The sequence below is a fragment of the Rattus norvegicus genome, chromosome 4, assembly GCF_021556685.1.
Source record: "Rattus norvegicus strain SHRSP/BbbUtx chromosome 4, alternate assembly SHRSP_T2T, whole genome shotgun sequence".
NCBI classification, from domain to species: domain Eukaryota; kingdom Metazoa; phylum Chordata; class Mammalia; order Rodentia; family Muridae; genus Rattus; species Rattus norvegicus.
In genome coordinates, this window is record NC_141537.1 from 68250616 (window position 1) to 68268341 (window position 17726).

Here is a 17726-nt window from a genome sequence, read left to right on the forward strand (position 1 = left end):
AGTCTGGGCTATAACCTGAATAATTTGTTTTTCTGATATATTTAATTAGGGCTCAACAATTCTAAGTTCAGATGATTGAGTTTGCTCTCAGGATCTTGGTTTTCTAGGACAACATTTCATCTCAATGCTTAGACCTACATCATACTAAATTAACAGCCTTTTCTACTCTAGTCCAACCTAGCCAACTTTGTAGGTCTCAGTGTCATGGAGAAGGGAGGTGTTCTTATTTGGGACGTGCCCTTGTGATTTCCAGTTTTGGTGATATTCTTTGGGATGGATGTATTGGTTATCCTATCACAGGAAACATAGAGGTGGGCTGTTCTGATGTGGACAGGGACCTATACAGCCCTCCAATCTGAAGGCTACGAAGATATCTATGGAGGCTGGTGGGGTGGGGGGAGTCACCTGACCTGACACATTATCTGAGGAATGCCCTTCCCTGTGTGCTGTCTTAGATAGTTTGGTATTGGAAGGGACAGACAGCTGGAAGAGGGGGATAAAAAATTGAGGTTAGGGGCTGGGGATTTAGCTCAGTGGTAGAGCGCTTGCCTAGGAAGCGCAAGGCCCTGGGTTGGTCCCCAGCTCCGAAAAAAAGAACCAAAAAAAAAAAAATTGAGGTTAGAGAGTTAGGACTAGGAGTCTCCTAGGGACTGAGGGAACAAGCCTCAAGGGAATGAAGAAAGCAGAGTGGCTCATCTGAAAAGCTCTGGATACAAAGGCCTTAAATCTGGCTAGCTGAAGGGGAGGTAAGAAAAGTCTTTGACCCTAAGTACAGTGCAAGCTTTTCACTCTCTAAGATAGCATCAGGAATACTTGTGGTCTCCAGGGGGCAGCAGATTCCAGATGGCACTGGGGAAGGGAGGGAGGGAGGGAGAGAGAGAGAGAGAGGGAGGGAGGGAAGGCGGGTGGGCGGGAGAGCTCGCATCTGGAATTGAGAGGAAACAATAGCCCAGTAAAGCCTGATAAACAGGCGCAGTATCGAAAGGCAAGAGCCAGTGACTCCTTAGGGACAGGGGTGGATCAGTCAACAAAAAGTGGGCAGCCAGGTGGTGGCATTCACACAGTAGGCTTATGTACTTATTTCTCTGCTCTGAAGGTACATGTGCCTATGCACGCAGGTGAGAACAACACAAAGGACACTGCTGTCATTACAGAGTGATATTAAGACTGAAACGTCTGGGAATGCTTCTTTGCGGGACTCATAACTGGACGATGGGAGTAATAGTTCAAGCCTCGCAGAGTGTAGAGGTGGGTGGATTGGGATGTGGAAAGTCTTCATTCAGTACCTACTTTCTGAGCATTGTCTGTATTTCAGACACTGTTCTATGTTACTGAGCCTGCCGATCTGCAGAAGGTTGGAATCTACATGACGGAAATCTCAGCTTCCTGTATCCCCTGGGAAAAGCTGCTAGGACTCTGGTGACAGACCCACGAGCTGCTCTTCTCTGACTTAGAGAATGAACAGGCACTTCCTCTCCTGAACACAGACCACATGGACACAGAGTGCAGGGAGGACTCCTGCTTGCTCTGACTCGACAATTTTTTAGCAGTTTTTTTTCCCACATCTGCTCAGATGAAAATGGGAAAAGGCACCATCTCAGGAAGTAGTCCCAGTAGCCATAACAGAGACCTGCCCTCTTGGCTTCCTAAAATAAAAAAATAGCAGACGAAGCAGGTACTTTAGCTTACAGATCCAAAAAGACAACACAGGGAAAACTGCTGGGGTTTGGTGGGGGATACCTGAGTCAGTCCTGCCCACCTTTCCCTGGTGCCTGCCACTCACCTGGTTGTGGACAGTGGTCAGCTGGTTGTTAAAGGTCATGGTCAAGTTGGTAGATGTGCTGGGGGCCACATGTGTGATGAAAGGTGTTTTGCTCTGGTTCACTGTGTCATACATATTCACCCGGCGCTTGCAAATCTCCATGTTTTGGAAACAAGATTTGACACTATTCATGCAAAAGGCAGAGGGAGAGACACATGGACGAGAAGGGGTAAGGTAGGGTGAGGTGGGGGAAGGAGAGAAAAGAGTGAGAAAAAGAGAGAATGGTTAATCAAGTAAGCAAAACAATCACTGACTATCTACATTAGTTTCAAAAATCCTGGTTTTCTCATAGTGTGCTACTGAACTGTCAGCACTGTGTGAGCGAATTTCCCATTGTCTTGTTGTCCTATCTCCTGCCCTGAATGGACAGATTCCCATATCACTGACGTACTTCGCTGTGTCTTCTTCCCCATTTCCTTTCACTTCCAATCTCATTGCTCTTTCTCAGTGCAGTGCCTGGGAACTCGACAAACTCTCCAACCAAGGACACTAGGAGCTGCTGCAACCTACTTCTGCCTTCTTCCTTAGGGCCAACTGTCTACCCCTCCCCATTCTAGCAATCCATGGGCTACTAGCACCATCTGGAGGTCAGCCAATAATTCTCCCATTCAGGGTCATGAACTTAGGCTGATGTGTCTCACTGGAACCTGCCACACAATGAAACAATGATGATGGTTACTAATTTTTACTGAGAGCAGTGATATGTGGTTGAGATCTTCTATTCTGTCTTACACCATCCACAAGATAGAATTAAGATCAGTGCTCTAATTTTATAAAGGCCTTAAAGGAGTAGGTGCACGCATGAAGGCCCTTAGTGGCCTCTGCTATTCCAGCTCCTGACCATCTGTAATGTTCTACTTACTTCATACGCTGCTCCTCATACGCCTCTGTCTCTTTTGTTTCTACTTCACTTTGCTCAAGTGCTAATATTCAAGATAAAGCCTCATTTAATCTACGATTTAAAATGTCTGTTGCAATAACTGGATATAAACAAGGTAATGGTTTTCTACTATTTTTAAAGTGGTAGAAATTGCTGTATACTACAGGTGTGCTCTATTTTGGACTAAGTGGATGTTTGTAGGCTATCCCAGAATATTATTTTTATGAAAGATAACATTCCAAATTTCAGAAATGAAATATAGTCATGAGTCCTACTTCTTTCTAAGTTAATGACTATCTGTACTGGCCACTTGGTATACAATGCATAGTAAATAGACTGACAGTCCTAGAGAGAGAAGAGAGAACATTCACTGGTAGACAACAGCATGCCAGCATGCTCTGGAGAGGACCAAGTGTTCTGCTGCATGCTTTCACACTGCGCTGAAGATGATAAACGATGCTGGATGCATTCTCGTGGAATGCATTTAAAGCATTCAATGATTTTATGATGGCTCAATATATAGTTTTCAGGTTCCAGAGTTTTCTTACTATAATGGGCTAAAACTTGACTGTTAGGATAAGACAAACACTTTTACTTTGGTTTAGTTTATAAAAAGACTGGCTTTTACAAATATGTACACTAAAATCTTGGTCAGAGAAATGGACCTGATGTTAGTGCAGCTTAGGCCCAGCACCAAGGGTGGGGTAGGCCTGAAGGCTTGCTTGTTCCCACTCTAGAGTTTTTCATGGTCTTCTGGGAACCCACAAAGATTTAGCCTATTCTCAGGTCGGCCTAGAGGGTAACCTGCCATTCCTTAGGGCTGACCTTCTAAGTTGTAAATTGCCGCTGCTCCTCCATGAAACACTCTATGGCTGCTTCCTTACTAAACACAAAGAACAGAGCCCTGCTCGTCTAAGCTCCCAGGTTTGAGGTGACTGTTTCACTGACAGTGGAGATGGCCAAGAGGAGCTCTCTGAAGCATCTGCCTCCCTGATACCCCCGTCACTGTTCCTCTATCATTAGAAAGGCTAGCTTTGTGGGGATTTGCCTTTCTTCTTGTGGGACAGACTGATATCTTAACTGCTTCCTGTTGAAAAACAGCATAGTGTTATAATTCAAGTTTGGACAGGCTGGGTGCAGAGTCCTCTTTGCACTGGAACTTGACTGTTTCAAATGTGCCCTGCATTAAAGGGATATTGTCTGGTCTTGCCGGGCCAGTTGACTTACTTCACTAACTGCTATGGAAAACGACTGACTTAAAAGACCCACTTTATGGTTGGTTGTGGTCCACTTATTAGGCTGGGAGAGGTTGGGTCCAGCCTGGAAACTCAGTCAAATCTAATTTTTGATAACAACATTGCTGACTGTGTTCTCCAAATCTCTATCTCTAGGCTCTTCTCACAACCGTCCTTATCCCACATCCTCAAAGAGCCTGTTGCTTTCCTGAGCTGCTTTCCCTGCAGAAATGCAAGGAGGTGAATATGTTCTTTCATGTTCCAGTCCATGACAGTTAAGGTTAAACTGATATAACTTCCTGTTTTCCATTCACAGAAGACCCTTCCTCTTCCTCTCATTCACTGAGACCTTTGCCACCAGGTTGGACTTCCTCTCCAAGCTATTTTATGACCATCATGAATACTTCAGTAGCCATATTGATAACCTGTCAAAACTTACACTTCCTATCTCAGGACCTTGTTCTCAACCTCACCATTCCTTCCTTGGGCTGTCAGACCTGGAACGATTTCTTCAGTCAACGCTCAAGCATCCTGTTTCCCTGGCCTCATTCTCCACCCTTCTGGTGCATTGACTATAACTATTATCATAATTATCTTTAGAGTTGAGCAGAGGACACTCATTGGAATCTGTTGAATTTCCTTTCCTTAGGTGAACCTTCAATAGCTTCCACTTGGGATTATAATTACTATATCACCAGCATCAACTTTCTCATCCACTTGTCGTTTTCTCTTACCAACTTGGCAGCAGTTCAACTAGGACAAACTCAGCTGTTTTCTCTATGCCTTCACTTACACCATCAATTTATGCTCAGACTTAAATGTTCAAAGTTCTTCCCACTCCCTTCCTTCTCTCTAAGTCTCCAAGAGCTAGGACTCAGATGTATTGCCACATACCCACCTTCCTCCTATATTTCTCTGGTTAGTTTGCTCTCATGTTCTGTTCCAGTTACCAGGATCAACACATACACATATTTTCTCTCTCTCCCTCCCTCCAATATCTCTTTGCTTATTTCTCTTTCTTTCTTAATATTCTTTTTTGCATATGTATGTGTGTGTGGTGGGAGCTTATGCTTGCTTGTGGATGTGTGGGTGTGCATGTTGAGGTCAAAAGTTAGCATGGTACCTTTCTTTGTTTAGTCTTAAAAAGATATGTTATGTATATGTGTTTGTGCCTGCATGAACTTATGTGCATCATGTGTGTGTAGGTGTCTGAGGAGGCCATAGGGCATTGGATCCTCTGGACCTGGGGTTATAGATGGTTATGAGCTGCTTGATATGGGTGCTGGGAGTTGAACCCAGGTCCTCTGCAAGAATAGTAGTGCTCTTAATTGCTGAGTCATTCTCTAGCTCCCAAGTCTTTCCTTTTTCTTATTTTTTAATTTATTATGTGTATTTTGCTGTGCACTGCATATCTGCCTGGTATCCAGACAGGCCAGAAGAGGGGAGTGGATCCCTTGAGACAAAAGTTATAGACAGTTGTGAGCTACCATATGTGTGTAGGGACTAGAACCTAGGTCCTCTGGAAAAGCAGAGCTACACAGAGCCACCTTGCGTGCCTGTCCTGATTATCCATCAAGTAGTCTAGCTAGCTTGCTGCTGGGATCCTCTTGAGCTCTGGGATTATAGGCAGACCACCTGACACTTACAGGATGCTGGAGATTCCAACAGCAGTCCTCACATCTGTGTGACAAATGCTTTATCCACTGAGCCATCTCTCCAGCCACAGTTATCATGGTCTACAATTGTAAAGCCATCTTGTTCTCAACAGATGACTTCATCATCTACTTCTGAGACAGAAGTTGTCTGACAGGAACTCCGTCAACTTTCCTCTGCTATCCTGTGCACCTGCTGACACCCACATCTCTCCCACCATGCCACCTTTTAGTGACAGGGCCCATCTCTCCACTCAGTTATAAACAGAACTGCTCACAACAGAAACTGCTCACAAGTACCTTTTTCCTTGAACCTCTCATTTGCTACCAGATCTTCCCAAGAGTATTTGCTTAAATTTCCTCACTCTTCAAAATTTCCCTCTAGTTCAATGGTTCTCAACCTTTTATGTTGTGGTGACTCCCAACCATAACATTATTTTCATTGCTACTTCATAACTGTAATTTTGCTATTGCTATGAATTGTGATGTAAATATCTAATATGCGAGGGAAATGGTCATTTGAGCCCCAAAGGGGTCTCCACTCAGGCTGAGAACAGCTGCTCTGATCTCGACACCTCCCATTTCTTCATCCCTTTCAGTCTCACTTCTTGTAAGGCTGCCATCTATGTCTCCGTTCTCACTTTATCTTTCAACCTGCAAACAAGTTTCTGCTTGGAAATGGCTGTCACTAACTAATCAAATTCTAGATTACTGATATGGCAGCAGGTTAGATCTGTATTTAATACGAGTCCAACCAGCCATTCACCAGCTTCTAAGTCCTTTGACTAGCTGCACTGTGCTTCTGATAAGAGACAAAACCCTTCCTGAGCATGGCTTGCTCTAGCTTACTTCTGTGGCCTTGGCATGTCGCCCCCTGTCCCTAGGTCTGGTGTGCAGTCATGCTGGAGAGTTCAAAAGGCAATGGCCTGACTTCTCATATGCATCTTTCCCCCACCCTTCAGAGATTTTGTTCTCGGGTCTTCTGACCGGCTGAGCAAGCTCCTTGTTATAAGGGCTCATCCTACCGCATCCCTTTCTTGGTAACAGCCATTGTCTTCTATCTTCCCCGTGAAGACCACAGCTTAACCAGCAAGTGCACAGTCTACTTGTTCCTCATTGTAGCTCAGTGCCTGGTACAGCCCACAGCGCGCCACAGAAATGAAGCAAACGAGATCAGTTCACTCTGGGACAGTTTTGGAACCAACCTTTGGGACTGATGCTAGATTGCTATAGAGCATTGCTATTTTGTCCACTTCCCTTTGTGCGTTGATATCCAAGTTCATCTGGCCCTAAGGTCCCCCATGTTCCATCATTCCCTTCTTTTTTGTACAAATCGTAGTCTTAGGCCCGATCTAGCCCCCACAAGTTTTCTAAGTGCCTTGTTGGAATGAAGATTCTCATTTTGCTTATGTGTTGTATCTACATCTGTTTTTCAGCTATAACTGAGAACTGGGACACAGCAGTAGAAACCAGAAGGCTATAAAGCCTCAAGTATTTACTACCCGGGTCTTTAAGTGTTGCCCTTGGTACAAAGCATAAGCAGGGCACTTACTGAGTACTATGAGGAAAATCCAGTAGGTGCGTCATGGTGACAAAGGGGTGGTTCAGAGTTTCAATGGGAGTGATCCTCTTATCAGCATCTATGGTCAGCATCTTCTTTAACAGGTCAATGAACTCCCGCCGGTCTGCCTTCTCTACTAACATGTCACTCCCTTCCAAATCTGTTGTCATGTTCACCTGGAAGCAAGCAGAGACAGGTGAGAAAGAGCCATAGTATATTCTGTAACCTCCTCTGATCTCAAGCCTCCCATCCTAGGTGTCAGAGGATAGACTGTGCCCATGGTCCTGTGTGCTGCTACTGTCCCCAGGTAGGGGCTGGGACAGAATGTGGCCACCATGGTTGACACCTGCAAATGCATCCCAGTGACAAGGCACAAAGCTGTTCCTGTTTTAACTGGCCAAGGTGAAATGCAGCTTTCATCACACCTTATTAAAAATAACCATAGGATAAAGGGTTCTGGAGGCAGATTGCATAACAGTGTGGATGCACTTAATTCTCCTCAACTTTATGTTTTAAAAAAGGCTAAGATGAGATGCCATATGTGTTTTTACCACAAGCAAACAACAAACACACACACACACACACACACACACACACACACACACACACACACACACACACCACAAAAGCTCTAAGATAAAGCAGTAGAAAAAGATGGGGAAAAGTGTGTTCAACCTCTGGAGGGGAAAAGAGCTTGGGTTCCCTCTTCCTTCATCTCTACGACATCACCCTTCCCATGGTCCCTAATCGGGACCAGGATGATTTAAGTCCCTGTGTTCCTTGCAGTTGCCTCTGGCCAAGGAAGGGAGTGCCGCTGACCACTGGACTGTTCTCCCAAAGGCAGGTCTCTACTAGCATAATCTCTGAAAGGCTTGCTTTCCATGCTTGCTTTTTTTTTTTCCAAGAGGGGATCTGGAAAGCAATTTCAGTTTTCACAGACCATCTGAGCTACTAATAAATGGACAAGTGTGCTTTACTAGAACCAGGAGTTCTAGTCACACTCACCCTTCCTAAGAGGTGAGCTGAGTGTTCATTGGACTACAGCTTTATCTCTCAGTCTTTAAAAGGAGCTGTTATTCTGGGTTGCTCTGAGTTTGGACTAGTCTGTAACTAAAAACACCTGAAGATCTAGAATTCTCTCTGATAGAAAGATAGGAAGGTCTGTACTCTGCTAGTGAGCTGACAGTGACTGAGTATAGTGGTTTGATTGGTCTTCCCTAAAAGCTAAATTCAAGTCCTAATCTGTGGGAGCTATGAATGTGACCTTGTTTAGAAATAGGGTCTTTGCAGATATAATCACGTTAGGACGAGGCCATATTGGATTAGGATGGTTCTGAACACAATAATCAGTGCTTTTACAGAAGAGATCTGACAGTGGGACCAGAGACGACACAGGGATAACAGCCATGTGGAGGGTAAAGCCGGGATTAGAGTGATGCAGCTGCAAGCAGGGAATTCTGCGGCTGCCAGAGCCACGGGAAGCCAAGCACATGGATGCTGTCCACTAGGGCCTTCAAAAGGACTGTGGCCCTAAGGACACTGGCACCAGACGTTTTTAGCCTCCAGAACTATGAGACAATACATGTGTGTTGTCTTAAGCCCTCCAGTTCACTCTACCTTGCTATGTAGGCCCCAGGAAACGGACACACTGAACCATGGGCATCAGCTCCAATACAGCAATGGGCTGATGCCTCAACTCCAGAGCCAGTGCCTGCCTAGGCACTGCAAGGCCCTCAGTACAGGCACTTTTAGCACTAGTAAGGTTGGCCATTGCTTAACAAACAAGAAGCAATACAATGCAACTATTTTTTCTAAAGAGTTGGTTTCCTAGACCAAATGGTTTCTCACTAGGTCTGTCATAATTGTTCACAAGCAAAGCTAATGAGCACAGTTAAGAATATCACTGCTGGTGGGTTTTTATTTTCTATTTTCATTTTTTTGTTTTTAAAGATAGGCTTTCTCTACATAGCTCTAGCTGTCCTGAAACTCACTATGTAGACCAGGTTAGCCTCAAACTCACAGAGAGTCACCTGCCTCTGTATCCCGCAGTGGCGTGCCCTGCCCAGGGTCTGTACCGCACATTCATTCACAGAGCGTACCTGGGCCATGTCATCCAAACAGTTGAAAATGTACTTTCTTGCTTCTTTTGATTTAATCCCCGTCTCTGCTTCATGGTCATCTGGTGTCTATTAGAAAAAGCAAAACCTGGTTGGTCAGATGGTATCTCTTAAGTCGCTGAATCTTGAGCTCCTGAGCTTCTACTTTGCAAAGGAGGAGACCCTGGTTTCTCCGGAAGTGTCTGCACAAGAGCTCCTCTCCCTGTCTATCCACACTAGCTCACCTTCCTTCCTCCCCAGACTCCCACTCATGCCCACTCCAATAGTTACCAAAGATTCTAAAGAGAGCATGAGAACCACCCCCCTTACTACCCTGCAGCTTCCCATAAGGTGAAGGTAAGATCCCACCCGGGAAGACCAGAGCCCCTTTTGACATACTTTGTAATATATTTCATTTTACTTAGCAATCCCTTACACCTACAGCTCTCACTAACATACAGCTCTACATTAACTCACTAAATGCTCTTCAGAACTGTGGTCATTAGGATGACTGCTCTCCTCTTTTACTACATGGAAACACAAAAATATAAAGTTTGTGGGCCTAACAAAGTTTCTTGCTTACAAGTGGCAGCTGTTTCCAGAGCCCGTATTCTATGCCGCTCTTCCACAGACATTTATCAGCTATCAGCTAGGAAACTGCTTTTTCTACTTGCCGTGGGGTTTGGACTCATCAAAGTATATAAGGCAATTAATTCTGGACGAAGGCCAGCACACTTGAAACAGCTCAACCCCTAGAAACAGCTGAACATGACGTTCCTGGTAAAACACCGAAGTAGTTACCTTGTACCCCCAACCTGGGTTCTTTCTCTTCTACCTGAAGACTTGTTACTGGACTTTGACAACTCTCACAATTACTGAATGTCAGGTGGTCCATCTGTAGCCTAAGAGCCGGTTTAGCTTTCAAATCCCAACGTTTTGAAAGTACATAGTATCTTAAAACTGTATTAGGATTTGGTTGGGGTCCTGTCAAAACCAAACCAAATCAAACCAAACGAAACCCACTAAAACCCAACCTACGGCAAAAAATGAACACACTATATACTTACGTATACTATATACTATATACTATATACTATATACTATATACTATATACTATATACTATATACTATATACTATATACTATATACTATATACTATATACTATATACTATCTCCTTCCCAGGAAAAGTATGTTAATTTTAATTACAAGACACAGTTAAAGTAAAAGCAAACTATGTTTCCATGAAGGTGAAGTCACCAAGACTTTATGGTATCCAGTAGGGCACTACACTGTCCTGGATGAAGATCTGCTCTCTTACCAGGGGTTTGTGACATTTGCATGGCTTAGGCTACTTTCACTGCCTTAGAAAATCCCTCTGTACCCTACAGGGCCCAACACAAATGTTGCTGCCTGCCTTTGGCCCTGGCCTGGCTTTCTTTTCGCTTGCTTGGGTCACTGTTTCCCACCTTCGGTCGGTCCTCCTAGGAGGAGGATAGTCCATACAGTAGCCTGGAGCTTGGGGCACCAGTCCTGTTTCCCCACAGACAGTGACCTCCTTAAGGGCAGAGTGTAGCTGCTTCATTTGCCTAGCACAAGTCAGTCATCAAGGATCATGGGATTAAATCCCCAAAATTCAGCAATCTTCCCATGGGACACAGCGTCTCCTGCAGCAGTGGGTCGAGGAAACAGGTGTTTTCAAACATTCAGACCCAGAAACGCCGTTTATTCACAACTCTACCCTACATAGCCATTTTGCTGGCCAGATTAAAGTCACCGATTTGTAAGTATTAAAAGCTCATTTTTGTCTTTCCTTTTTTTCACTATTGGGCCATCAGTGTGGAAGGGATGGAGTGTTTTTCCTACCTTTAGCCTCCACAAAGGATACGGTGAGTCTGTGTCACGGTTGAAAAACCTAGTTGTCTTTGTCCCTGCACTTAATAAATATTCAGCTGGTAAACCCTGTGTTTGTGAAATATACCGAATCTGCAAGAAAAGATGAGAAAGAGGTCAGGGCTTCCCTGTCACAGTACATATGGCATACTGATGGCTCTAGTGGCTTTGAGGAAAACGGAATTGTTAATTTTAGAGGGAAAAAGAAGTAAAAAGAAAGAACAAACACAAACACAAACACAAACACACACACACACACACACAGAAAGAGAGAGAGAGAGAGAGAGAGAGAGAGAGAGAGAGAGAGAGAGAGAGAGAGAGAGAGAAGAGCCAGGAGAGGGCTAATAAGTTGGCTCAGAAGAACATCATAGGGCAGATTCTAAGTGAAATGTTAATCTAAGGTTTTCTGGATGGAGACTACAGTCACACAGTGAATTCTTGTGTCACCCAGACCTACCTGATCATACTCAGAAGCACCTGGGTATAATGGCCAGCCCAGGAACAGCTCAGCAATGACACAACCCAGGGACCACATGTCAATTGCCTCACAGAATGGCAAACCAAGGATGATTTCAGGGGCCCTGGAGAGGAAGAATGGAAAGAACCATCAGTGATCTGGAAACATAGTAGCTATTTCTGTATGAATTCTAGCTCTGACCTAGGGTCCTATGTCTCCCTGTGTGGGGTCTGCATTCCAGTGACCTCTCAGTTCATTGGCTTTAACATCTAGTTAGAAGAGGGTGAAGTTAGCTTCCAAGTGCAGAGTAAGGGTTTGTTGGGTGGCAGTACAACAGACCTACAATGAAGCATGTCTGTGGGTATCACCACCATCACACTCTGGCCACATGAGTTCATGACCTGATAACCACACCACAGACAGTAGGAAGTTAGCTTATATAGCTGAATATCTGGAATTCTTTATAAAGAGTACCTAATATTTAAGAAGGAATTCTGAACAGTCTACTTTCAAGAATACATAAAAATAGCTGCTCTCACTTAAAATAAGGCGATTAAGTCCAATATATCCACTTACTACAATCATCTTTGTCCTAGGCATTTGTATTATGATTCCTCAAGGAAACACTGCTATTACTTTCCCATCAGTGTCTAGAAGCTTGATCTCTATAAAAATTCTTTAATGTTACAACTATAGAACCCTGTTCATGAATAGATCGTCTTGAGAGTCAACCAGAATTCCATTTAAACAGTCCACTCCTGGTTGTAGGAGCTAATGTCTCTGCAAATGACAAAGTCACATAGAAATTTCAAAGGCTTTTTTTTTTTTGTCTTTTTTTTTTTCGGAGCTGAGGACCGAGCCCAGGGCCTTGCACTTACTAGGCAAGCACTCTACCACTGAGCTAAATCCCCTACCCTCAAAGGCATTTTAAAGAGAAAGTATACATGGAACTGGAGTTAGAGGCAACACTAAATCAGGGTACAAAAGATTACAAAAATGTGTGCTATAACCCCAAACATGAGAAGGAATGTGGCACAGCACACACCATACCCCAGCACCTCCCACTTTGGAAAACAAAACAGAATGCAAGGATAAATAAAGCTAACAAACGTAAGTAAACCTTGAGCACACATCTTAGTCCTTCTCTTGAAGTGTTATCAAGAATATCTGCTTCTTCCACAGTGCCTTTCTTAATGGCCTCCTAAAAGTTCCTGCCTCTCTTCTGCATCCCAGCCTCTTAGCCTTTTCTCAGACGCCCCACACTCATGTGCCACACACAAAGATTAGGATGGCCTTCGCCGTGTCATCCTCTTCAGTCAGCGTCTCAGCTCTATGTCTTGAGAATTGCCTTTCTTCTGTACAACTGCCACTGCTCCTGTTTTGCTATTCCTGGCTTCTTAGGTGCCACTTTCCCATATCCAAATTTCCTGCCTGTCCGTACCCTTTGCTAGAGCATCCTCCTTTCCTGTCCAAATTCTCCACGTCCCATGTTCTTCTCTTTTTATTCTTTCCCAACGTAACTATCATGGTTGTGTGTTTTTTCTGAATGATATGCTGGGTCAGGGATATAGCTCAGAGGTAGTGTACTTGTCTAGTATGCACAAGGTCCTGAGTTCAATCTCCAGTATTATAAAACAGGTATAGTGGAATCTTAATTATTTAGAAATGGGGTTGTTGTAGGTTTAATTGGTTAAGATGAAGCTATATCATAGAAGATGGGCCCTAATCTAATATGACAGATGTCCTTATTTAGGACAGGGAAATTTGGGCTCACACACTGACAAGATAGCCACATGATGACAGAGATGGAGACTGCATTTATGTGTCCCAAGCCAAGGAGCAGTTACAGTCACGAAAAACTAGAGAAGGCAGGGAAATGGCCTCTCCTCCATCTTCAAGGCCCAGCTAACATCTTGACTTTGGTCCTCTGGGCTCCTGAACATCAACAGAGTAGCTGCTGTTTCAAACATTTTGTGGTCCTTGTTTGTATCTCTAGGAAACTTGACACAGCAATCATGCCAACCCCTCACATCTAAATCTCAGTCTCATCTTGGAACTGTCTTTTCAGTTCTAGGATCGAGTCTGAGAGCCTGGAACCTCACAGGCTATGTCCCACAGTCACATCAAAGTCCCCAGGTTGAGAGGGAACCCATCCCTACCTTTCCCTCATCTTCCTCATTCTATTAAATGAACCCAACACTCCCACCCCCACGCTGCTGCTTTGCAAGAGATCCAGGACAGATCCCTTTCCCTTTAATACCTCTACCACCCCGACCATCCACGGGCCCAGATCCAAAGTCTACCTCAAATCAGCCCCTCTTCTCCCTCTCCCATGGCATAACTGCAGCTTCCACTGCCTTACCTGAAGTGTCCCGTTTTTCCTTCCCCAATAGGCATGTATTTCAGAGCCCTCAGTGGCTAGCTCTGTATTTAGAATACATGAATCTTTCCCGTGGCTTAGGGATCTCCCCAGTTAAGGACCCAGTTTGTTCCACTGTCATTTTAAATCACTTTTCTACTGCAACAGGCTCTGGTGCCTTCGGTGTCTTTTCAACTTCTAAATACCTTAAGCACTTTCTGGACCTACAGTAGCCTTCAGGTAATGCAGTTGTGTCTCCCTCTGTGCTTGCCCCATGGCTCTCAAACAGCTTCCTCCTCACCCTTCACACTTCTGCTGAATTGTCACCACCACAGACAGACCTCCCCTGACACCAGACAGTTCTCATCTCCAGCACCACAAATATCACTTTACAGCAATCTCCCCAATAACATCCTTACTTTCTCTCTTCCTCTACCAAGCCCTTCATGAGGACAGCAGTGCCTGGCATTTAGTTGCCACTTGGTCAGTACATGAGTGTTGACTGAATACAGCATATTAAATATAAGAAATTGTGAAAATCTGAGTCAGGATGGGAGTTCTGAGGCAGTGCAGGCAAAAGACAGGGAAGGGCTAAGTCTCCACTAGGAACTAAGTCTGGGCTCTGGTACAGAAGGACTCAGGTAGGGATAACCAGGCACCAGGGCCCAAAGGGGCATGTGCATACCAGCACATGCTCTTGTTGCACAGACACCTGAGCAAAGGAGACAGGAGGAGAGCCTGTGTGTCTATCTGCAGACGATTCATCAAAGATTTACAGTACGAAAGGTGGAAGTGTGGAAATGTGAAATTGGTACTGAGGTCTTTCACCGTTAGGATTTCAGAGATTTGGTTCAAACCTCTTTTTTATTCTGGGGTGGAATGGGGTTGGGTGTCATTGTAACTCTGAAGTAGATTGTACCATGCTCAGCCTTCCTTGGAACTAGGAAAATCAAGTATTCCTCAATTCATGCTTCTGTGGCAGTCACTAACTCAGCTCTTGCTTTTGGTCAGCCTTTCCTCTCATGTCTCAAAGGATAAGTTCCTTTTCTCTGCACATAGGAAACCTATTTCTGATCTATTTTTTCCCTTCCTGCCCCTTCCAGTCTTCCGTACTCAAACATATGCTGCTCACTTTGCATCTGCTATCTGTACAAGCAGATTAAGATGTAAACATGAATGGAGGCCGGGCACCTGCTGCCCCCAAAGGACCTTAGATACCTCTCTGATGACTCACACACCATAACCCTTGACCATGCACAGAGTGTCAAAAAGTTACACCTAGGGAGAGAATAACTTCTTAGATCCTAAGATGACACTAAAAGTTCTTTTTTTTCCTTTTCCTTTTTTTCGTGGCAGGCAGAGATGCCTCATTATTGGCTAGCTCACTATGTAGCTCTGGCTGGCCTGAAACTCGCTACGCAGATCAGGCTGGCACTGAACTCAGACATCCGCCTGCCTCTACCTTTTGAGTGCTAGGACTAAAAGTGGTGTACAACACATGCCAGGCTAACCTCCAGTTTCCACTAAAAAGCATACACCTCTGTCATTTTTGACCCATCAACACATTTGCCTGTCTGTCTCCCTTTAAATCTGTGAGGACAAAGTCTGTGTCTAATTTATCTTAGATGCCAAGGTTGGTTCACTGGAGTGGCTCTCTCAACAGCTGTTTGAGCCCTCAGGAAAGAAACACTTGTCAGGCCAGTGAGGTAGCTCACAGTCATAGCAGTATAGCAACTTGGGTTTGAGTCCTAGAATCTAGGTAATGGTGGACAGAGAAAATTGACACAGAGTTGTCCTCTGACCTTCACGTGTATGGTATGGTGTATGTGTGCACACATGCAGCACTAATAATAATAATAATAATAATAATAATAATAATAATAATAAATAAACGTTATTTGAAAACCCCACTTTCCCCTGTGGATGCCTGTGGTCTTTGGGAATATGTGTGTACCCTGCTGTGATTCTGTACATGCCTCGTCCTGGGCTGCCAGACTCCAAGGCTCCGAGTTCATGAAGGCTCAGAAGTGAATTCTAAAGTTCATTTTTTTTTTTTCTGTTCAGCTTCCTTGACACATGCTCAGTAGCTGCCAAAGTGCACTCTTTCCACGAAGTGTACTCTGACCAGGTCATTCCACATTGGCTTTAGCTTCAGTCTCACTCACTCTCTTACTCAGATCTTCAGCCACGAGCCATTATGATTCAGGGTTACTATGTGCCAGGCACTGTGCTGGGCTCAAGAGCAAACAGTCCACCAAACCCAAGTCTCCTTGGAGGTCACTGTCTAGTTAGAGGCAGCGTCATGCAGACAGCACAGTATGCCACATGGAATGTGTACATATTACACAGAGAAGGGCAAACTGGGAGAGGAAAGACAGAGCTGGGGGCTTCCCATAAGAGGTCTGAGCTGAGTCTTGTTTCTGGCAAGGCAGGGGCAGCAGCCTCCATGCCCCTGTCACTGCTGTATCACCAGTGCCTAGACCAGGTAAGGCACCTAACACACATTTCTAGAAGGAATGACTGTCCAACGGCAGCTCCCCAGCAGGTCCCCCTAGGGGCCGGCAACATCACCTTGGCAACTACTGTGACAAGAGTCTCACTGCTTTGGCTCTTCCAGGTTTGGGAGGTTCGAGGTCCCATTCCATGGAGGTTGTTTTTGTCCTCAGAGTGGTGCCAGTACAAGAAGGTCCCTGGGCACATGGATCTCTGTTCTGTGGAGTGATCATCTGACAGCTGCTTTACACTCTCATTGCCATGGTGCCACCTCATGCGGCTGTTTTAAAGAATCCCACTACTATTTTGGGGCATCAAGATACTTTAAACACATACATGAAGTGTCAGACAGAATTGCACCTAAGAAAGAGTGACTCTTCCTTTCCAACATGACCCTTACAAGACACCAAACATTCTGTTTTTCTATGGGAGGTTAGAAAAACAACTGTCATTTTCAAAGCATCAGTGACTGAAGCTTTGATATTTAGCTCCACTGCTCTCTTGACAGTGCACATGAGAAATAAGTTATTTTTCGATCAGTCTAGACCACATGACCCTGAAGAGGCTGGCCTCCATGAGAGGTGTGAAGACTACAGCCAGCAGCCCAGTGCCCGTAGGTTCAATTCCTAGTGTTTTTAAGTACTGGCTATCGACTTCATTCCAGAAAGGGGTGCCAGAGAGGTTAAATAGAGCATGGTAGGAAGTAACTCATGTAATGTGCAGGACAATCAAACAACACTATATAACTCACCTTTTATCTGACTTAATCTATATGACAGCAACCAAACAAAAAGAACACCCCTTTTCTGGTTTCTTTCTGGTGCTCTGAATCTAACCCAGGTCTTGCTCATGTTAGGACCATGTTCAACACTGTTACTTCCCTTGTTCCTTTTCCTCATGTGAAGGACACCCTTTCTTCTTACACATTGGAACCCACAGCCACAGATCTCTCATCTCACTTTAGAAGCAGAACTTCCTACCTGTAAGCCTAGTCTTCCATTTATTTGGCCTAATGCAGACGGCAGCAGCATGCGCAAAGCTACAAGGCAAGGACTGAAAAGGCAGCACCTGCCCTGTCCTGTGGGTAGCCTTCCTATCAAGATGGCGGTTGTGATGCCAGAACGATACCCTGGGAACAAAGCCCAGGGAAGAGGTCTGAGGAGCTAAGTGAGGAGCTGATCCTGTGTGTACTCGAAACATTCATTGTAGCAGAGGTCTGTGATGCAGGAGCTGGGCACACACCCTGCTCACTCCAGTATCCTTGGCTAACCACTGGCC

General features: G+C 44.7%; 1 protein-coding gene across 11 annotated transcripts in view; it reads right to left on the minus strand.

The window, feature by feature from the left end:
- The window catches only part of Hipk2 (homeodomain interacting protein kinase 2), a 189803-nt gene that overhangs the window by 51969 nt on the left and 120108 nt on the right, over positions 1–17726 (minus strand). For all 11 annotated transcript variants that reach the window (NM_001429188.1, NM_001108622.2, NM_001429187.1 and 8 more), the window contains 5 exon segments: positions 1784–1946; positions 7142–7326; positions 9250–9336; positions 11113–11232; positions 11597–11720. In NM_001429188.1, the coding sequence (NP_001416117.1) occupies positions 1784–1946; positions 7142–7326; positions 9250–9336; positions 11113–11232; positions 11597–11720 (679 nt within the window).